Consider the following 21,416-nt stretch of genomic DNA (forward strand, 5'->3'; position numbering starts at 1 on the left):
GAGCCTGGTCTTGGCGGCGGGCATCAATTTGATTATGTAATCGTAATTTAAGATCGCTGACGTAATACGCGTCAGTCCCGTGACCGCCCGTCACCCAGCGCAGCTGCCCTGGCATACCACATCCTCAACCCAGCGCGTTTGTCCTTCCACTCGCAACAGTCTTGCTTCATTCAACTCCCTTCGACACCATTGTCTGATACAGTCGTGATGGTTATGCTTAATCAACCTGTCCTTTTTGTCGATCTTGTTCTCAACGATGCTTTCATCCGCCCGAGGCTTTGTTTACACGCGTCCAAGTTCTGATATCGCGTCTCTCATTGATTGTGGAGCCACCAAATCTCTCGCCTTTCGAGGCACACTTGCACAGCGATCCCCTCCCGGTGTCAACTGCTTCGGTGGTTGAAGCCTAACCCTAATACTGCCCCAGTCGGTTGTCACTACGACATCAGTCTCACGGGGAATACATGACGAGCGTCACGATTAGTCGATTCGGTCTATGATGGACTGATAAGGCGAAAAGGTGTTCGATTTTGTCCAGAGCCTTCACCGGCACAAAAGACGGTCTACTATGCACGTGTCTGGAAATGGGCACCGCGTCGGTTCTCCTATGCTGGACCCTTCATGTTGGTCACAACCGGATGGTCAGTCTATGCTTTTAACGACAGGATTTTTCAGCAGGAACAAAGTGGGTGGAGCACGCCGGGCACCTCAGCATGGAGGTTGCCTTTGGGGTGCATCAACGACAGTGTGGAAGATCGACATCAAGTACGACGTTCCGGTTTCGGAATCCTGGGGCATCTCCTGGTCTGGCTCAGGGTCTTGCCTAGAACACAACAGATACCATCACACACAGCCATATTGTCAACATTCAGAAAAATCCACTCGTCAGAACCAGCTTTATTTCCTTGATCCTGCCCAGGCAGTTTCTATGGATAAAGCTGCCGCGAGGTTCTTCTGCATTGTCTGGCTTCATGGTTCCTTGATATATAGCAAGGTCTCTGGGCTGTTGTCTCGTTCCGGCCGGCAAAGTTTCTCCGCCTACCGGCTGATGTTTTTCGATCTTGTTCGCCGGCATTTCTTTTTGACTCTCTCTGCATCAAGCTGTCTGCCACCCCGTGCGTACTCCCACAACGGAGATACCTGGGTATTTTGCCCCCACTTTTCGCCTCTGAGTTCTGCCGTACAGCTTTTTGCGAGCTAGACGCCTAGGATTACGGCACCCGCCAATTGATCCGACTTCTTCGGAAGATCCTGACCACCCCTGTCAACCATCTCTTTACAATGTAGTTTGCAAATTGATCGATGGGCGCCGACTACCCTAACGATGACTTCCCATCATTGTTCCTTCCTTCGGGGAGATGGAAGCGGTTTTTTCTGGATGTTCTTTGTCCGCTTCAATTCATGCCCTCCTGTCGTGTCTTCCGGCCGACTAGGGGAGGAAACGAAAACTTGTCCCAGAGGGTACTGTGCTACAAACGAGAGATTGGCTTTGCATTCATGGTGAGCCGCTATGAGATACTGGCGAGTTTGAGCAGATCCGAGGAGATGAAACGTCTTCGAGGTTGATTCGATGGGTTGCATTTTCATAACCCGATCTCAACTTGTTCTTACAATGTGCGGGGACGTTGCACCTTGCAAAATTTGTCCACTGGGTTTTGTCATGGCTCTATCCATTCCTCAACACCTGTCTCATCATTCTCATGAGTCGCTCAAATTCTCAAAGGGACTCGGATTTTCTGGTTGAATCATGGGATTCACACTCTTGATTGCTTTGAACAATGATTCTATCGCCGCCAGCTTGGCTTGTGAGGCGTTGCCGGTTCGGGCATGCGACACCTTGCAGGGCGCGACGTGGGACCTCTCTCGAGTGAGGATCAAAGCTCTGGCTTGTCTACGTCGCATTCTGCTGCCATGTGCTTTCGGTAGAGCCTTGCATTTCGAGCTGGGTTGGAATAGACTCTGAAACAACAAGGGAGAATTCCCTCTGTTTTCGACCGTCAAGGAATTTCCGGTGTGACTTGGGGATTTGTCTTCTCTGAGTTTGTTGGAACGGAGCAGAATGTATGAACATGTCAACAACCCGTGGATGGCCGCTTTCTCTACTTCGGTAGGGGGAGTGGCCCCGTTTTTTTTTATAAGTGCCCCTTCTTATACGCTTTCTGTCTGGATACGGCTAACTATCAAGGCAGATGTTCGAAACGATTCTGGCCACAGATACCAACAGCCTTCTGCCTCTCAAGCAGTCGCGTTTCTGTCTTTTGCGACTTTCAATGTCCGCCGTTCTATACTATTGGTCGGCTGGTTTTTGACTGACTGATTGATTGGTAGGTAGATTGGTAGATTCATCCATCGGTCTTGAGTATAGCTCCGAAAATACTCAAGGACACAATATGCGGTGAAACAGCCTTCCAACCTTGTTCGTGAACGATCGAGGAATCTACCAATCTACCTACCAATCAATCAGTCACTTAATCAGTCATGTATATTGTCACATGAACATCGCCAGGCCCGTGATGTCTGTTTCAATCGTTTTCATTCCAGATAGCCGAAGAAATCAAAGACGTGGAAGTTTCTCTCATTAGATTGTTGGAATTACATAAGTTACTTCAGGTGGTGCTCTTGTGCAGATGCATTATTAGTCATCAGCATAAACCCCTCCATTGCATAAGCCCCGCCACGCAGAACGAAAAGGAATCTTCCGGCGGGCACTGGAGATTTTTTTGCGATAAGAAAATCAGTTGCTCTCCGCCCAACTTTCGGCTTCTTGTCCCACTTCCTGTCACTCTCCTTTCCGCAATTTTTTGAGTGACTTTACTGTCCTTAAGCAATTTACAAGATGTCGACCGACGCCGACAACAATGCGCACGAGTCGCAATTCCAGAACATTGGAGATCTCGTCGAGCGCAATGACGAGACGGGTGTCATGAGTGTGGAGTCTCTCTGCATGAACTGCCACGAAAATGTATGCGATTATGCTCGCTCTGTTTAGCTTTCATACTGACTTATGCTAAGGGAACTACTCGAATCCTCCTCCTACGTGTGCCTTTCTTCAAGGATATTGTCGTGGACTCGTTCTACTGCGAGCACTGCCACTTTTCCAACAACACCGTCAAGCCTGCTGGTCCCATCTCCCCCCTCGGTTTGAAATATACCCTCGATGTGAACAACCCCAACGACCTCCAGCGTCAAGTTATCCGATCCGATGCTGCCACCTTCAAGCTCGACACTCTGGGAATTGAGATGCCCAAGGGCGGAGAAATCAGCAACGTGGAGGGAATGATTCAGCGCATGCACGAGTCCCTCTCTAGCGAGCAGCCGCAGCGCAAGGAGCAGGCTCCTGAGCTCCACGATGCTCTCGAGCCCCTCATTCAGAAGCTGCAGGATATCCTGGACCGCAAGTTCTTCCCCTTCACCATCTCCCTCGACGATCCCACCGGAAACTCCTGGATCGCTCCCAACCCCAGCGACAAGACCAACTACCGCCGCGTGGAGTACCCTCGTACTCACGAGCAGAATGAGGAACTTGGTATCACCGCCGAGCCTACTGAGCAGGCTGCTAACAACGCTATGGATATGGGCAACCCCGAGGATTCCGAGATTGTCGACGGCCAGGTCTACACTCTTCCCGCAGAGTGCCCTAGCTGCACCCGTCCCGTTGCACTCCACATTAAGAAGGTCTCTATTCCCTACTTCAAGGACGTCCTGATCATGGCTAGCTCCTGCGCCCCCGAGGATGGTGGCTGCTCCTACAAGCAGAACGAGGTCAAGGTCGGCGGAGAGATCCCTGAGAAGGGTCGCCGCATCACCCTGCGGGTTGAGAACACCACCGATCTTAACCGTGACGTGCTGAAGTCCGGTACCTGCGCTCTGCACAGTGAGGAGCTCGAGCTTTACCTCGGCGCTTCTTCAATCTCCAGCCGCTTCACCACCGTCGAGGGTCTTCTTACCGATATGCGCAAGCAATTGCACGGAAACCTCTACGATCTCGGCTCCGGAGGTGGTGACAGCATGGACACCTCTGATAAGGAGAAGTGGGACCGCTTCTTTGACCGTCTCGACCAGGCTATCAACGGCGACCTGAAGTTCACCATTACCTTAGAGGATCCCCTGGCCAACAGCTACGTTCAGGATCTGTGCTCACCCGCTAAGGATCCCCAACTCGACATCGTTGAGTACGAGCGTACCGATGAGGAGAACGAGGAGCTTGGCTTGAACGACATGAAGACCGAGGGCTACGAGGAGGATGCGAAGGCTGAGGCAGAGCAGAAGGCATAAACGCATTCCTAATGGCTGCATATATTCTCTCTTATCATTGTGGTAACGACTTTCGATATCCTTATTTTACGATGCATGGCGTCTACTGGTTGGTTAGTTTCTTTTTGTCGATAGATATCCGTTGATGTGTTGATACAAAAAGCTCTATTGTTCTTATCAATTTTGGTCTTGTATTTGTAGTTGCCTTTCGTCTCGAGGACGGGGGAGACATAGATTCCAAGTAGAGGTCAAGCTCTCATCAAGATTCATGTACTGTAGACCACCAGTTTCTGTAAACTCAATGGAGAGCAGTCCAAGGGAGTCACGTCACGTCCAAAGCCGGGGTTTGAGAACAAGTCGCTTGCTATGGCGTGCGTAATGGATACTCAACGGTAGTGGCTTATGGTGATTGCCAGTCGGGGCCCTCGAGGACTTTGAACCAAGAGGTTCAGTTCGGATGGTGGTCATGGATGCCAGGGCATTCTCAAATCCCCATGGAGACATCGGGATAATATTGTACCAAGATATTCATGTTCACGTCGCGAATGGGTTGGCATGGATTGTAACGCTCTTGATCATAAGAGGCTCAAAGTCATCTCCTTCCTTGGGTTGAGACACCTTTCCCTTCTTATCAACCTTTGCATTCGCCTTCTCCAACTTGGAAAGCACATCGCCGCCCTCATCTTGGGCACTCAGATTCAACACCTTTCCAAAAACCGTACTCGCGCCGTCAAGATGCGGCGCCGGCGCGAATGTGATAAAGAACTGGCTTCCGTTGATCGTGGCACCGGTTGCGTTTTGCGAGCCTGGTGCCGTCTTATCCTTGACCGGGCGGGAGGCCATGGACAAGATACCGCGCGCATTGTGTCGTAATGCAGGGAGGTGGATCTCTTGGTTCAAGGCCGAGGGGTGGAATATGGATGTGCCGCCCTTCGGGATATCGTGTGAGAGCATGGGCTTAGTGCTGGATGATGATTGTTGCGCGGCTGGGCCGAGGGAGATGTCACCACCTTGGATCATGAAGCCGGGGATGAGGCGGTGGAAGGGGGTATCATTGTATGCGCCGCATGCGCAGAGGGCGATGAAGTTCTCGGCGGTTTGGGGGACTGCTTCGCAGAATAGCTCGACCTTGAGGTCGCCTTGCGTTGTGTGGAGCTGTACGAAGGAGATATTAGCGCACTGTTCGGAGATTGGAAGTCGTTTCTGAGAGCTTCTCGTCTGTGAGTTTGTACTTACAGTGACAGACATCTCGAGGGTGTGTCTTCGGAAATTAATGAGCGGCTAAAGATCGAGAAAGTGAGGTTGACTGATGCGGGCGAGCTCGATATCGCGCTTAGTCATGGCATGCGCCGGAGCCCTGGAACGCTTGCTGCGATTTGTTTACGGCCCTTTCGCAACGCCATTCACAGGAGAAGACATCGGCTGTGGTCTAATTGACTTCTGCAGTACTATCAATTGCCAAGATACTACCTCTACCTCGTCATTCAATCGATAGCTTCCTCTTATTCCACACCAAACAGCTTCCTCTCATCAAGAACCGCCGGGCCTCTCTGCAGGCGCATCACCGACAATGAATAACCGGCCTGTCGAGCAGGCCTTGGGTACTCTGGTCCCGACCCATGCCGGCGATCTGCCCCAAGAGCTACTCAGCTTGGCCCTGAGTCTTGTTGCGCAGTCCCGTGCCTTTTCCGCCAGCTTGAAGCCCGAAGAAGAGATCGCGCGACCCTACGCTTGTGCGGAGATTGCTTGCAAGAGGTACGTCTGAGGACCTGAATCGCCTCGGATTCGATAATGTCCACATTGGCATACTAAATTTCTTGTTAATACAGGTTAAGTCGAGCTCTCAAACTTCCTCCTCTGCTCGGCCGTCCCCCATGTCCGCCGCGCGTTTACAAAAAGCTTTATACATACCTCGACAATTCTCTTTCCGCCAGTTCAGCAGGAATTAAACGCTCCGCAAGTGGTTCAATTCCCGGAACACCGTCGAGATCCGGATCTACACAGACCACTCCTACCAAGACAGGGAACACCCCTTCCAGGGCTGCACCTACGCCTCGCGGCCTGCAGAACACACCATCCAAGTCCACGCCGTTGAAGCGAAGTATTAGCGTGGCGAACAAACTAGCATCGCCGTCGAAATCAGCACGCAAGGCAGCCCCAGCACGGTCCAATGGACTTGTCAATTCAACAATCATTCCAGATGCCCCAGCATGGGTGATGACCGCGATCCGAACAATCTGCAAGACACTTTCAACACCAGCACCGCGCACGACAAGCCTATCCAGACCTCCAATTTCAAGGACCTTGCCTCCTCACATCTTTGCCGGTGTATCATCCATCCTCTATCTCACGGCAAGCATGTCCAATGACGAGGAAGGGATGGACGAAGAGACGCTCGATTTCCTGGAACCAATTGTGTCCATTCAAGGCAACGAAGATGATTTCAAGGAGCTTGTGTATGCGATGATCGTTGCAGTCTATTTCATCGTCCTAGCGCGGCGAAGAAACCCTGCGCCGTCGGCTGACGGCGAGGTGACGAATTCCGAAACACAGAAGATGGACAAGAAGACATTCATGGAGATGCGCCAGACTGCATTGACCAGCCTCAGTCTCCCCAACGCCAGGCGGCATCGTGATGATGTTGATCAGTGGATTGCTTTGATCATGGAACAAGGTTGGGCGAATGGCAAGGAATGGTTTGATAATATCCCGCTTGCTGGTGAATTGCATGGCGAGGATGAGGAGGGAAATTCATACCGCCACCTTGACGAGGAAGATGCTGCATTCAGGGGTGTCAAATTGCCCAAACGCAATGATGGCACCGCTGGGGCTCGCACCGGACAGCCCAGCAAGCCTACTCACGGCGGGCTCTTGCCCGGTCTGGGCACTATGATGCAAGATCGGGTGGACTATTTGAGTGAGGATCGTCGGGAAGATTATGTGGAGTGGAAGGCAGATATCCTAGCTCGCATTGAAGGTGCAACTCCTAGGGCCGGGCGTGCTGCTGCGTGAGTTGTATTACCGAGGCGGGAACATTTGGGAGGAAAGAGGCGCTAGATTGAATATGATACCCTTTGCAATGAGACAACCAAGATATCCGCCATCTATGAAATGTGCGAAGAGAACACGAAATATCTAATATCTATCGCTGAACATCATCCACCACACCCATTCCAATCGTGTAGTCTATACGCTGTATCCAACCAGTGAAGAAACCAAGGAAAATAGACAAGACGAAAAAAAACTATCTGACAGGGCGCCAGGCTCCCAGAGCCATGATCAAGCATCTCAAAACGCCATAACCCGCAAGACCCGGTGCGCCTCAATACCAAATGCTCCGAGTCCGATGGTGCGGAATACTCTCGTTCCTCTCCTGCTCTAGAGTCTTCATCGTATCATACAAAAAGAAGTCGATCAAGATTGCGTTGATACCGTACGTCTTTTGTGGTTGTTCGATGTTTTCGACGCCGTCCTGAACGTCTGTGTCGTCGTTTTCCACGGGTTTGAAAACGCCCTTTTTGCCGGCTGATTTGACTTCTGGGTGTCGTTTCTCGATTTCCCGCTTGATCAGCTCCACACACCAGATGCTGGTACCGCGAAGTTCGACCTCCCAGCTTGACCCTGGGGTGATAGGCTTCAGGCTGCGGATGTGAGATTCCAGGGATGGAGAGTAGCGCATGCAGCCGAGTTGATGCAGCATCTGGGGAATACGGTAGTCTGTAGCGATCTGTCAGATCAAGCCTCACGTGTAGCTAATATGGTTCTAGAATGACTTACCGGCAAACATGGTGATTTTATCAATATCGTGGAACTCGCCAAAGTCTTCGCCGTTGAAGCAGGCCCAGAGGTCTGCAACGAGGATTTGGGCGCGCTTATACAGTCGAACTCTCTTTCCGTTGAAGACGGTTTCATCACGGAAGCAGTCGAAGCTCTCGGTGATGAGATTGACAAGACTGGCGGCAGAGTAGTTGGCGCTGTCGATGCAGTTGGCAAAGCTACCTCCGAACTCCTGGGGATACTGAGTCAGTATACGGATAATAAATGATGTATAAGATGTCGGTTCTTACGTTGCAGAGAACATCGCCAGCCTCGCGCAAGCACTGTACTCGCTCCTTGAATAGAGGAATTTCTTCGTCCGTGGCGGAGCGGAAGACGTGTCGGAGTACCTCGTCCGTACACTCCTCCTCATTCACCCAGAAGTCTGGGGTGGTAATTGGAATATCTGCAATACAAGTGTTAGCCAAATAGCCTAATTCTACTGTCAAAAATTGCACAGCATACCCTCATCAAGAGCCCTCTGCAGAGCAGCTACCAGGCTCCAATACCCGGTCCACCGCCTCCCCCTATACTCAATCGAAAACCGCTTCGACTCATCGGTCTCCTCAGACCAAAAGCTAAAGTTCAAGAGATCCATCGTAAAGATAAAATCAACCGTACTCTCATCCTTGGTCTTCGGGTGAAGCTCATGCTCCGACCACGTCTGCGTAGAATAGGCCTTCTTCTGCATCAACCGCCATATCGTTTCGGCAGCCTCCTTGGTCTGGGCCGGGTTGAGAGCCACGTCAATGGCATTGTCGAAAATATATTGAGCATTCTCAAGTACCTTGGTCTCGGGCGGAAGATTCTTGTTTTGTTTACCGCTCAATCCGAGATGCTGGCGCAGTAGCTCGAGCAGCTCTGGATCCGCTTCGTCGTCGGAACCTGAGTCCACAGACTCGTTTCTCCTCGGGGTGATTGGCTCCAGTAAAGGCATTGTCGCTGAGTGTACGTGAATAAGCACACTAGAGGTGATCACGGGGCAATTGACTTGGTTGGCGTGGATTGAAACCCCTATATCTCGTGCTTCGGCGTGCCACTCTTGGGGTGTGCAACAGGGGACCAAATGCAGGGCCTGGTGGATCGTCCAAGAGGCAAGTTGCGGTCTACGCAGGGAAAATTTCCGTCGTAATAGAAGCAGCAATATTAGAGCCTCCTATTCCGTGCAGCAGCCAGCCCTTGAAAATGTCACAATCTTCAACCGAGAGAAACTTCTTTGTCGCCACGGCGAAATTTCATCGAACCCCGGACCTTGAGGCTTATTACCTAAGCATTTGTGTCGCCGTCGGTCGCGATCGATACATCAAATTAGAAGATTGAGTGGTCATTTTAGAGATACTATTGATTGAAATCGCTCGTCATTTATCCGATAATCTATGTTCAAGGTCTTCGTTAACTTTGACTATCATTGTTTGTGGTTTTGAGTGAAGTCCACCTAGTATATATACTCCTCCACCTTGGGCTTCACGATATACTTTTCCAGTAGCCCAGCTAATTTACACCATTTTAATGAGAAATTCCCTCCACTGGAGACTAGATTTCTTTCCAACACTTGGCTATCTATGGCTTCCATCAAACTTGGGGCTTGGTACATACCAAGGAGGTCCCATAAATCCAGTCCAACAGATCCAAGCCCGGCCCTGTGCCAACCTACAAACCTACAGGATGCATTCTACACCTACAGTAGTTATCGCAGGCAATCGCGCATGCAGACAAAGAAGGGATTCAGTTTTGACGGAGTTTCCCTCCTGCTTGTTTCCAGGACCAGTGCTCATCTCTGTTTGCTAGGCCTATATAGGCCTCGCCAAGGGTCTTTTCATTTTCTCCTTCCTAATCATCACTGCATGGACAGTCAAACAAGTAAAATTCACTACTCTGGAAAGCTTCCATAAATTCAAAAGAGTTGGCACATTTCCACTCAAGCTCGTGGTGGTCGATCATCGATCATTTACCCGTTGCGGCTCCAAGAAGGTCTGCCGTCATCGCGATCGCACCTCACCTCGGTCTCCGCTTCCGCATCTCACGCGCGGCTATCTCCCTCTCTTCCTTTCTTCCCCTCCTCACTACCAACCAGCTTCCTTTTGGTGGTATCTGCTCTCAATTGACATGATAATCAAGATCCTTTGATACCCTGCATATTCTCTTTGCGATTGACCTCTCCATCTAACTGTCCGCCCGCCATTATGCGAGCCAGCTCGATCAAGCGCTCCCTTGGAGTCGACCTGACCACCAAGATCAAGGAGGTATGTCCCTTTTGATGATGGGCAAAGTACTGGATATGAGGGGGCTGTATAATATGATTGGATGCTGACGGTTCCTGCCCTCTACTCTCAGTCGCGCGTCCTCCTGGTTGGCGCTGGCGGCATCGGCTGCGAGCTTTTGAAAAACCTCGTCCTTACCGGCTTCGGCGAGGTCCACATTATCGATCTCGATACTATTGATCTCAGTAACTTGAATCGACAGTTCCTTTTCCGACACGAACACATCAAGAAGCCCAAAGCCCTGGTGCGTTCCGTTCCACCTCTCTGCGCAGTCTATCGTTCCCTCCTTCCTTGCCACAAACCGCTCGCCCATTCTGCGCCGAGACATTACTGCATGAAACATATTGGCATTCTGACACTGGATATATGGTTCATAGGTTGCGAAAGAAGTCGCGCATAATTTCCAACCTGGCGCAAAGTTGGAGGCTTATCATGCGAACATTATGGATCGTCAATTCAACGTGGGTTGGTTCCAGACGTTCAACATCGTCTTCAACGCGCTAGACAACCTGGCTGCTCGGCGTCATGTCAACCGAATGTGTCTTGCAGCTGGTGTGCCATTGATTGAGAGTGGAACCACTGGCTTCAACGGACAAGTCCAGGTCATTAAGCAGGTTCGCTCCGTCTACACCCCAGCGCTCTCTGATGAAGCCCGTACTAATGACATCAGAGAGAAACCGAGTGTTACGACTGCAACCCCAAAGCCACACCAAAATCATTCCCTATTTGCACCATTCGGACCACGCCGTCACAGCCCATCCATTGCATCGTATGGGCAAAGAGTTATCTCTTGCCGTAAGATTACCTTGACAGAAATCCCATCCGATTCGCATACTGAACTATATCTAGGCAGCTATTCGGTGTAAGTGAAGACGAGGAGGCCGAGCTTGACATGACAGAGAACGCCGACAACGGTTAGTCCATTTCAAGAGACAGGCGCTCTCTGCCTGGAGCAGCAAGGCTAATACTGAACAGCCGAAGAAATTGCGAACCTCAAGAAAGAGGCAGATACTCTGAAAGAGATTCGAGATTCCATGGGCTCAGATGACTTTGCCAAAAATGTGTTCAAGAAAGTTTTTGAAACTGATATGGAGCGACTGCGTGGTTTGGACGCCATGTGGAAAGAACGTGAAGCGCCGAAAGTACTCGTTTTCGATGAACTTCAAGAAAGTTCGGCCTCTATAAATCTTCCAAATTCGAATGCCGATCAGCGCGAGTGGAGCATGGAAGAGAATCTTGTCATGTTCAAGGACAGGTGAGTCTTTTGTGCGCCTCATGTTCTAAACGATAATGCTGACCGGAGGACAGCCTGGATCGCCTAAGCAAGCGTTTGAAGGAGCTCCAATTGAAGAAAACACCAGACGACCCAGAGCCGATCTTGACCTTCGATAAAGATGATGAAGATACCCTGGATTTCGTCACGGCCACAGCGAATCTCAGAGCCGATGTCTTTCACATAGGTCGCACATCAAAATTCGACACCAAGCGTAAGTCGGATTGCATGTGGAACTTTCAGGACAAATTGAACTGATGATTGGCAGAAATGGCTGGCAATATTATCCCTGCTATTGCCACTACCAATGCTATGACCGCTAGTCTTTGTGTTCTTCAATCCTTCAAGGTGCTTCAAAATGATCTTTCAAACGCTAAAATAGTAAGTTTTCTTATCCCTTTGCTGAAGAGTGTGTCTTCTTCGTAACTGATATCGGCTGTTTGTCGAAGGTTTTCTTGGAGAGATCTGGTCCACGTGCAATCAATTCGGAAGGACTCAGAGCCCCAAATGCGACCTGTGGCGTATGCTCCACTGTACGAGGGGCCCTCTCAGTTACCCCTAGTGCAACACTACAAGATCTTGTGGAAGGCGTACTTGAACCACAGTTTGGCTATAATACGCAAGAGATGTCTATCAGCACGGACCAAGGTGTTGTCTATGATCCTGATATGGAGGACAATCTCCCGAAGAAACTGTCCGAGCTGGGAATTACGAATGATTCCTTCCTGACTGTCGTTGACCAAGATGATATCAATCAAGATCCTCGCGTCAATTTGGAGTTTTGGATTGTTGAACAGTGCGTGCAACTGAAGATTCAATTTCTAACCTATCGAGCTGGATACTGACACCAAATTTTAGAACCGAGCCCACCGAAGGTTCGAAGCCAGTCATGGTACAAACTCTCGATATTCCACGGAGGAAAAAGAAGCCTGTCACCCCCGAGCCAGATGTTGCAAGTGTGACGAATGGCGCAGCAGGGACCGGTAAGCGCAAGCGCGAGGGCGAAGATGAGCTTCTGACCAACGGTCATGTTGCCAAGAAAGTTGCTGGCGAGTCAGCAAAGAATGGTGACGAAGATGTCGTTGTCATCGGCGATGATGAAGGTGCCATTCTGATCGATGATTAGACTTGCATCTTGCTGGCTCATGCGCGCATACGCATGTACTTTGAATTCTTTGGCATGATTAGAGGACGGGTTGGCATGGGGATGGAAACTGCCTTTATTTGTTTTACACTTTATGTAACATACCTACAACATTTTTTCCCAATTGACTCTGGTATCAGAACAGATTTTCAAGATTCCAAGCTATTGACATTGTCGTCTAAACGAGATTGACTCCATAAGACCAACCGGAGCGAGTGTCCACGCTATTATGAAACTATCGTACACTTTCCTTTTTTTGTATTTACAGCCACCGAGTAAAAAGTCTCGGCTAGACTGCACTCAACCCTCCATCAAGATTCAAGACACAATTATTGGCATACTCATTCTGGGCCAGGAAAACGGCCGCATCAGCAATCTCCCGTGGGTCGCCGAATCGATGGAGGGGAATTGTAGCTTTCAATCTGTCAACCTCTCCCGGAGAAAAATCTTCAATCATCGGCGTTTCGATATAGCCCGGTACAATAGCATTTGACCGGACCACTATATCTTTCATGGATGCAGAGGACTCAACAGCCAGCGATCGCGTCAAACCCAAGAGTCCAGCCTTGGACGCGGCGTACGGGACCGCGCCAGTTCCTGCTTTGAGAGCGAGAAGTGAGGAGACGTTGATGATACATTTTGAAGAAGACTTTTGTGCAGCATCTGGGCTCTTGCGGCCCCTGATTCGGCCTCTGATAGTGGCGCGTAGGAATGCGCGAGATGTAAGTATCGCGCCCTCGAGGTTGGTACGGAGAATTTGGGAGATGTCGGCCAATTCAAGTTTTGGCAGAATATTCGAGATGGACACTCCAGCTGCATTGACTAGAATATCTACACCGGCCTGAAAAAATCCGTTAGATTTGGATTCGTAGCGCAAATCATATCATGCCTTGAACTTACCATTTCCTTCTCCAATTCGCGTATCCATGTCCCAGCTTCTCCTACGTCCCCGACAACCAACCGGACTTTTTCAGAAGATGTTTCCGTGCCATCATTGATAGAAAGCTTTTCAGCGGCTTTTTGCAGTCTCTCCTGCGATCTGCCAACGAGAATGACTTTCGAGGCGCCTTCTTGTAGGAATCGTTCTGCAATCGCAAAGCCAATACCCGAGGTTCCACCAGTTACCAGGCAGGTCCGCCCGGATAGCCGATTTGCAGGCTGAAACTTGGCTATTGGGCTTGCGATATCCGCTGATGTAGATGAATAGAACAAGACACTTCCTTTGGTTGTCGCAATGGCAGGAGATATCCTTCTGATGTCATATGTCGGTCGAGAGTAAATGAGAGATGATGTCGGCGCCCGCAGACGGGAACATAAGGCAAAAGGAGAAGCCATAGATAGGATCTAACGCATTGAAAACGATAGAATAGGAAGATTTGCTCTTCAACAGAACCCAAAGTAGTAGTACAAAACAACAGCAAGTGTATTTATTGACCGGAAAACATCACGGAAAGTCGAGCGGCGAGCGGGTTATCGCCTTATCGCCTTATCGTAAACGCACGGGCCACTTCTTCATTTTGGCTTCGGCTTCCTCGCGCGCCGTTTCTTTCCAGACGCGATACTCGTCCTGTTCACTTCACCATGGCCGACTCAATCCAATCAGAGTTCGTGACACTCGTATCATGCGATGGCTTTGAGTTCATTATTCCCCGCAGTGCTGCCTGCATCTCGGGGACTATCCGGCGTATGCTGGATCCTACAAGTACGTTGATCTACGCCGCTGGAATACTCAAGCTCCCAAGGACACCGTGCTGACTTCATTGTGGCAAAATAGGTAAATTCTCAGAAGCACTCAGTGGCCGCTGTGTGCTAGAGAACATCACGTACGTATCTCGTCGAACCGATCCTCCTCGAAGCTCTTCGCAATCGAGCCATTCGCCGCTAATACTCACGTAGGGGAATCGTCCTCGAAAAAGTCTGCGAATACTTCATGTACAACGAGAAGCACAAGGACCAGGCCAATGTTGCTGATATGGAGATTCAGGCGGAGCTGTGTCTAGAGCTCTTGATGGCTGCTGATTACTTGGATACTTGATCCTAGGTCTTTGATCCTGGCGTATGAGTTCCCCTTCTACCAATTCTATGGGACGCCCATTTCTGACTGCTAATTCTCTAGTCTAATACTGGCATTCTGACATGATTTACGGCGCAACGAGACGGACAATGTCCTTACAATGATTCTTTACGGAGTTTGGCCTACACAAAAAGACTGGGTTTTGGCGTTTCCCCATTGGCATGTATTAAACCAAGAGAACTTAAAAAATATGGATTCTTTTGCTATGAAAACCCTTTCTTTTGAAAGAGTTGGTATAGAACGGACTGTGAAGCCGTGGTTTGCGCCATCCAAGCATCATACATTCGACCTGATGAACACCGTGGACGAATGAGTCTAAAATGGATGGCAGATTAGATACTTATACTCCATTATGTCTTTCAGTTGCTCTGACCCTTCATGATGAGCAATCGTGTACATTGTTTGGAGGACATTTGAGTGAGAAGTATGTACTTTTATACACACATATGGTTGCTGCGTATCTTTGTTTTGTAAAGTCAAGGATATCTATGATCTAGTAGTTCATACCCTACACATAAATCTTAATTCGGCATAAAACCTTAAGAAAGAGGAATATAAATCCCCACCTTGCCTAAAGTGAGTATCCAATATTCATTCCACATCCTTAAGGTTGTGCCCGGACCTCGGCCTGAGCTGACTCAGCCGGACATAGTGCCCGCCCCCCCAGTTGATACTCCACCCAACACTTCCCCTCGATGGGATGCAGTGCCTAGAGGCTACGCTCACTGTGGTCTCCCAGATTATTCCTGATATATCTACTATCAGATTGCTTTGACTGACCATTTCACGCTCATCGAAAGCGATTCTCTTCGCGTTGGGGGGGCTCTCCCCATTGTATCTTCCCCGGATCCCGGAACGGACCAAAGATAGCGATCACGAACAAGAGAGCGACGCCTCTCAACATGTCTGGTGTTCTCGGACCAGCGTCCATGCCGAGCACCTCTGCTGCTTCACTCGCCAACGACATTAATAGTACCATTTCCACGACTTCTGTCACCTCGTTACTCCCTTCGCCCCGCGATCTATTCACCTTCCCCTTTCGCGCGCTCAACCAAGCGGAGACCTTCGCTTTCAGTACCGTTCCCCGGCATATCGCGCGGCTGACCGGAATCAATGATATCACTATGAGTTTCTGGAGTAGAGGGGCGTCTGCGATCGGAGATACTGGGCTAGGAGGCGACGCTATGGCAGCGGTAGCCGCGAATACGGCAGGCGAAGGGGTTGCTCAGGCTGTTGGATATGGGGATAGCTGGTATGTCGCAGAGTTGATGCAAACGATGCGGAAAGTCGGCGGATTCTTTGGGTATCTGACCAGTATTTGGTCCTTTGCGTGCCTGGTGGAGGTCAGTACTAAGAATACCCCCGATCTATCGGCTTTGCTGATAATACCTAGGCCTTGGTTCTTAACCGAATTACCATCTACGCGTCCACTCGGCGACATCTTCGACTGGGCTGGGAAAGGCGACTTGCCCTGCGCATTATTCCAATTATCCTTTTCGTCACTCAGATTATGTCTTTGTTACGCGGCATTCGATGCCAGTCCTCTCCAATCTTCCCTGAAATGCGATACGGCAAGCCGGGGAAACCACTAATCTTTGATTACGCTAGCGGTGGAGGTGCCTTGTATTCGCTGACCTCGCGCCTAATGGCCTGGGAGTCTGATGCGCAGGCCTGCAGTGCTGTGAAGATGGGACGCCCCTTTGGCAGTCCAGATGTCCCATATGGGTCATTTTCTCTTCTGTGGCCGGTCTTTTTGCTGCTCTGCCTGAGCCATTTCATCGAAACTCTTTCGTGCGCCCTACAGGGTCGGCCCGTCATGACCGAGACGGGAATGTCGATCTTCGAGCACTCTCTTGCCTTTGCCGAAGCCGAGTCGATGATCGGCAAGTCTATTGGGCTCGGGCTGTTTGGTCTTGCCAAGCAAAGTCCATTGGCTGAAGGATCATCGTCAGAGAGTTCCGGTTCTGCTCTTCAGCTTCTCACTAGATCGCAAGTCCTGGAGCGAATGAACGTCACTCCAGAGCTGCTGCTCATTGTCTTGATTTCGTGTTGCAACAGTCTCTCTTCCCACATTCTCGACGTTTTTGGCAAACAGAGTCGATACCGCCTGTTCAATACTGCCTTTTGGGGTCTCTGCTTTATGATTGCCATGTGCTGGGGTTTGGAGAGTGGTCCTCCCGTGAGCACGGAGACAGGAGTTCTGAAATTCCCGACCGTGTGCATTGTCGGTTTCATTCCTCATCTTCTCGTTCTCTTCGGGATTCTCACCTGCCTTGCCATCTACGGCATTGCTTTGGTCATCACTGCTTTCTCTTTACCTTTCGAAGAGGGGCAATCCGTCTCATTCCGAGAACGATTCGCGCTGGCCCACGAGAATATGCAAGGCTCCAATCAGATACGAAGCATTCGTGTCAATAGACATGAGGACTTCTATACAACGTTACTTCGCGTTGGCTACGTTGCTCTCACAGCTGCCAGCGAGGCGGTTTTCTTGAACGAAGGCAAAGCAGTCATCGCTAGACAGATGACCTGGCTGGAGAGAGACCGACTTGCAGAGATTGAAGCCTCTCGAGAACGAAACTCATCCTACCGTAACTCACCTAATCAATTCGATGGCCCACAATTCGAAGCCGTAGGATTCGGCAGTTTCGAGTTGCCTGAACAGACTACTGCATGGGAGAGTGGCTACAGCCGCGAAAAGAAGCTCGAGAAACCCAAGAATGGATCTCGACAGGTGCGACCCCAAGCTGAACTGGGCGGTGTGGGTGCAGTGCGAGCGTCAGTTCGATTGTATCATTGTCTCTCTTTCTTCCGTGCAATCGGCTTGCTCATTCTACGATGGATCACGTATGGATTCAGCCGTATCCTTGATCGGCTGGGCATCAGTGCTCGCCCACTGTGGCTGAAGCGCCTGTCTGGAACGCACAAGGACAAGGCAGTTCCCAAGAAGACCACACCGTCGGGCCCGGTCGACTTTTGGGTTCTTACAGACGATGGAGAGTTGGAGCTTCCCGAAGACCACGAGTTCGATGTCGAGTTGGAGATGCAGAAACAAGAACGCTCCTACCCACAGAACTGGGAGGCAGCCGACGAGCGCCGACTGGATGAAAAGCTCTATGCTTGGTGGAAAGTAGGAGGATCCTGGGGAAACCAGGATCATACACCTGATTACAACCCGCCTGCGAACGACGACGACACAACGAGTGTCATATCCATGTCCACATATGCATCGGAGTCAGAATGGGAAGATGACCCATCTGACGGACGTCGGACACCAACCCAGTCTAACCCATATCCTCAATTCTCTCGCGAAAGCACCCCCGCTCAAGATCCGTTGATGGATATGAGCACATTTGCCCGCCTCCTTGACCCCCGCGACCGCGAGAGCAGGGAAGAAGCCCGTATTCTCGCAGCGCACCTCAGTCCTAATCGAGACTCCGACCGGATCATGACTCGCAGTCAATACCGACAACAAGTTGAAAAGGATAGGTCCCGTGTTCTCCTGTCCTCTCGTCTGCATCATCACGCAGCTGCTACACAGTCTAGTAGCGAGACACGAAAACCATCGGCTGACGAAGAAACCGAGATGCTGGAGCGTCTGATTCTCTCACGTCGCTCGGAGATGTCTTTCAGCTCGGACCCAAACACGTGGGAATCCGGGGCGACGGGTCTTGGCCCGAATGGACCACCCTGTGTCGTATGTCAGACAAACCCACGGTCCATCATTACCTGGCCCTGTCGTTGTCTATGCATTTGCGAAGACTGCCGTGTTAGCCTTGCTATGAATAACTTCGGCAGCTGTGTGACCTGTCGACAGGAGGTTGGCGGCTTTATGCGACTATGGGTTCCATAAACTTCAGACATATTGCCTCGGTCTTCGCTCCGTCTCACATTTCTTTTCATTTCATATCTCTGAGAGGCTGCCTATCTCTTTCGCTACTCTGGCTTCTATAGGGTATCTGCGTTGACAGCGTGTATAATATTGCATCTACGTTTCTGATTTGGTTATGGCTCCACATCAGTGGCCATCAAGACTTGCATCTTTTTCTTTCTTCTTGTACAGGGTTGATTCTTCATATCTAGGGCTGCTGGTTTAATCAAGACTGAATACCATGATTATTTATTAAATGACTCTTCGCTCAAAAACCTTCGCTTCTACGCGCTAGACATAACCGTTAAACCTTGCTTTGCGTCAGATCCTTCACAAACTAAACTAAACTCGGATCAAATCCACAGTGGCCAGCCAAGGTTCTACTCTTTGGCTAGAGGCCGGTAGACAGCATCCCACATCTGCGCTCGAATCCACTCTCTAAGTTCACTGTCACCCTCGGGAATATCTTTCTCCTGAGCAAGACCCTCCTCCACAGCGCACTGAATCACACCAGCTGCGATATCAACACTGATTTCTCGAACATCTTCCACATCAGGCAAAAGTGGACGATCGGAGTCTTCAAGTGCGGGTGATTTCGCTTTCAAAGCTTCAACGGCCGCTACGAGCATCTTCTTAGACACTAGACGGCTGCGTGATAGTACCGCGCCTAGACCGATGCCGGGGAAGCAAGTTGAGTTATTGCATTCAGCTGTAGTGTGCCGTTAGCTTAATTGCTCTCGTCGATGATGCCTAGCTAGACCACACCTACCAATATCATACTTCTTACCCCCGTATTCCACAGGAGGGAATGGGCTCCCAGTAGCAACGAGAGCTTTGCCATCGGTCCATTCGTAGAGATCGTTTGGTTGGGCTTCGTGGAGACGGGTCGGGTTACTCAAAGGGAATACGATGGGACGCTCGACATGTTTCGCCATTTCTCGAATGGCCTCCTCAGTAAATGCCTTGGGCTTAGTCGATGTTCCGATCAAAACGTGAGGCTTGACTTGTTGGACGACGGCAAGTAAGTCGTGCTCTTTGTCTGACGGCCACTCGTTGTCGTCTCTTGCGAAGGGAATTTGGGCGGGAGTTAGTTTGTCGCCGTGGGACTTGAGCAGGAGACCTGGCTTGTCGATGCACCTAGATAATCGGTTGATGTTAGAACCCGTCCGTATAAATGTGGCCAGTGGCCTCTCAAACTGTAAAATGCTTCACGATTGAGTAATAAAAAAAGAGTATCAACACGAGACGAAAGCGAAGCATCAATCTTCCTCGTGGCGACGCACTCAAGCGCCTCTACAAGGATGTAACGTACCATATCTGCCTAGATGCTTCTTCCTTAGATTTTTGTGTCTGAGTAACAATAGTGTCCGCGATCTGATCTGCGATGCCAGTACCAGCTGTCCCTGAACCAAAGACAACCACACGGACGTCGTCGATTTTCACATCGCTGACGTCTAGGCCCGCCAGCATTGCTGCTAGAGTGACACACCCAGTTCCTTGGATATCGTCATTGAAGCAAGGGATCTGAGACTGATACTTGTCGAGAATCCGTCGGGCATTTTGAAGGCCAAAGTCCTCACTGCGCGTGTCAGTTGAATCATTTGAGGATATAGTGAAGGGGGCTGGCTCACAAATGAATGTAGGCATTGGGAAAGCGCTTGCGGGCAATCTGAACAAATTTGTCCACGAACTCATCGTATTCTTTGCCACGCACACGATGCTCGCGTAGACCCAGGTAAAGGTCATCGTTGAGCAAATCCTCGTTCTATGGAAAATGTTAGTTCCTCGATCGACTAGGGCAAGTTGATCTATTGCTTTACGTTTGTTCCACAGTCTAAAACGACCGGGAGCTGGCGTGAAGGGTGAATTCCAGCGCACAGAGTGGTAATGACGAGTTTGGCGACAGAAATGAGAACGGCGCCTACGCCTTGATCTCCGATACCTAGAATCTATTGAGGCGGGTTAGTATTCGTCTGGTAGAGACTCTTGAATGGAGTTATCTACCTCTTCACCGTCACTAACGACGATGTAGTCAACATCCTCCCAATTGCCAAAGGCAGACAAGCATTCTTCGATCGAGTCTTGATTACGAATGTTCAAAAAGCACCCCTCGGGCTTTCGGAATAGCCGAGAGTAGTTCTGGATTGCATCTCCCTCAGTTGGTGTATAAATTACGCTAAACATCTCCTTGAGGTGCGTTTGCAAGAGCTGGTTCTCTCGATTAGCCGATTCGCTTTAGTGGATAATCAAGTGAGTCCTCCGCGAACCTTGTAGTACAAGACTTCATTCTGTGCCTTCATACTGGCCATAAATGTGTTCTTGGCCAGATCATCTTCGCGACTGCAATACTGCTGATAGGCCCGCTGAACCTGTTCGTCTAGCGTCTGAATGTTTGGTGGCAGCAATCCATTCAATTTGAAAGCTGTTCGCTCATCTTCTGGGAAGGCGGATCCTTTGTTATACTGGGACGATGTGAGAAGGGATGGACCTTCGAGTGGACATTTCAAAGGACCCGACGCTGCTCGAGGCAAGTGTTTGAACCTGGATGAACCCTTTAAACCGGACATCATGGCGAGGATCTGCGTAATAAGGAGTGGTGAAGATAAGCTGATGCGGGGTCGGGGAGTCAGGTCTTGGTAGCTGCGGAATGTACAAGACTGGAACAAGTGCAGAATCTCTAAGTACATGCAAAATAATCCGCAAGCTCAATGGGAACACAAAGC

At 50.1% G+C, this 21,416-nt stretch overlaps 9 protein-coding genes across 9 annotated transcripts; 5 read left to right on the forward strand and 4 right to left on the reverse strand.

The window, feature by feature from the left end:
• Positions 1–2,836: 2,836 nt before the first annotated feature.
• zpr1 (zinc finger-containing protein ZPR1) lies at positions 2,837–4,275 on the forward strand (the record flags this gene model as incomplete). Its single annotated transcript, XM_056700387.1, has 2 exons — positions 2,837–2,962; positions 3,013–4,275. 2 exons carry the CDS (start codon positions 2,837–2,839, stop codon positions 4,273–4,275), a joined length of 1,389 nt encoding a protein of 462 aa, XP_056555800.1.
• Positions 4,276–4,788: 513 nt separating this feature from the next.
• On the reverse strand, positions 4,789–5,502 carry cyp5 (uncharacterized protein; the record flags this gene model as incomplete). Its single annotated transcript, XM_056700388.1, has 2 exons — positions 4,789–5,409; positions 5,491–5,502. The coding sequence occupies 2 exons, from the start codon at positions 5,500–5,502 to the stop codon at positions 4,789–4,791; spliced, it is 633 nt and encodes a 210-aa protein (XP_056555801.1).
• Positions 5,503–5,824: 322 nt separating this feature from the next.
• Positions 5,825–7,266, forward strand: N7496_007460 (uncharacterized protein; the record flags this gene model as incomplete). The annotated part of the gene is made up of 2 exons (XM_056700389.1): positions 5,825–6,009; positions 6,084–7,266. 2 exons carry the CDS (start codon positions 5,825–5,827, stop codon positions 7,264–7,266), a joined length of 1,368 nt encoding a protein of 455 aa, XP_056555802.1.
• Positions 7,267–7,576: 310 nt separating this feature from the next.
• N7496_007461 (queuosine 5'-phosphate N-glycosylase/hydrolase) lies at positions 7,577–9,007 on the reverse strand (the record flags this gene model as incomplete). Its single annotated transcript, XM_056700390.1, has 4 exons — positions 7,577–7,971; positions 8,032–8,263; positions 8,322–8,476; positions 8,536–9,007. The coding sequence occupies 4 exons, from the start codon at positions 9,005–9,007 to the stop codon at positions 7,577–7,579; spliced, it is 1,254 nt and encodes a 417-aa protein (XP_056555803.1).
• A 1,246-nt stretch (positions 9,008–10,253) lies between these two features.
• Positions 10,254–12,730, forward strand: N7496_007462 (E1 ubiquitin-activating protein ubaB; the record flags this gene model as incomplete). Its single annotated transcript, XM_056700391.1, has 9 exons — positions 10,254–10,313; positions 10,405–10,575; positions 10,709–11,100; positions 11,181–11,245; positions 11,307–11,586; positions 11,640–11,818; positions 11,873–11,985; positions 12,054–12,400; positions 12,463–12,730. 9 exons carry the CDS (start codon positions 10,254–10,256, stop codon positions 12,728–12,730), a joined length of 1,875 nt encoding a protein of 624 aa, XP_056555804.1.
• Positions 12,731–13,037: 307 nt separating this feature from the next.
• N7496_007463 (SDR family NAD(P)-dependent oxidoreductase) lies at positions 13,038–14,083 on the reverse strand (the record flags this gene model as incomplete). Its single annotated transcript, XM_056700392.1, has 2 exons — positions 13,038–13,589; positions 13,649–14,083. 2 exons carry the CDS (start codon positions 14,081–14,083, stop codon positions 13,038–13,040), a joined length of 987 nt encoding a protein of 328 aa, XP_056555805.1.
• A 246-nt stretch (positions 14,084–14,329) lies between these two features.
• Positions 14,330–14,783, forward strand: N7496_007464 (elongin C; the record flags this gene model as incomplete). Its single annotated transcript, XM_056700393.1, has 3 exons — positions 14,330–14,450; positions 14,523–14,571; positions 14,645–14,783. 3 exons carry the CDS (start codon positions 14,330–14,332, stop codon positions 14,781–14,783), a joined length of 309 nt encoding a protein of 102 aa, XP_056555806.1.
• Positions 14,784–15,724: 941 nt separating this feature from the next.
• On the forward strand, positions 15,725–18,675 carry N7496_007465 (putative ubiquitin-protein ligase (Asi3); the record flags this gene model as incomplete). The annotated part of the gene is made up of 2 exons (XM_056700394.1): positions 15,725–16,165; positions 16,216–18,675. The coding sequence occupies 2 exons, from the start codon at positions 15,725–15,727 to the stop codon at positions 18,673–18,675; spliced, it is 2,901 nt and encodes a 966-aa protein (XP_056555807.1).
• Positions 18,676–19,073: 398 nt separating this feature from the next.
• On the reverse strand, positions 19,074–21,263 carry N7496_007466 (NAD-dependent malic enzyme; the record flags this gene model as incomplete). Its single annotated transcript, XM_056700395.1, has 7 exons — positions 19,074–19,402; positions 19,463–19,830; positions 20,006–20,272; positions 20,325–20,458; positions 20,514–20,642; positions 20,698–20,901; positions 20,961–21,263. The coding sequence occupies 7 exons, from the start codon at positions 21,261–21,263 to the stop codon at positions 19,074–19,076; spliced, it is 1,734 nt and encodes a 577-aa protein (XP_056555808.1).
• Positions 21,264–21,416: the final 153 nt, after the last annotated feature.

This window comes from Penicillium cataractarum (genome assembly GCF_028827025.1).
Source record: "Penicillium cataractarum strain IBT 29864 chromosome Unknown utg000005l, whole genome shotgun sequence".
NCBI classification, from domain to species: domain Eukaryota; kingdom Fungi; phylum Ascomycota; class Eurotiomycetes; order Eurotiales; family Aspergillaceae; genus Penicillium; species Penicillium cataractarum.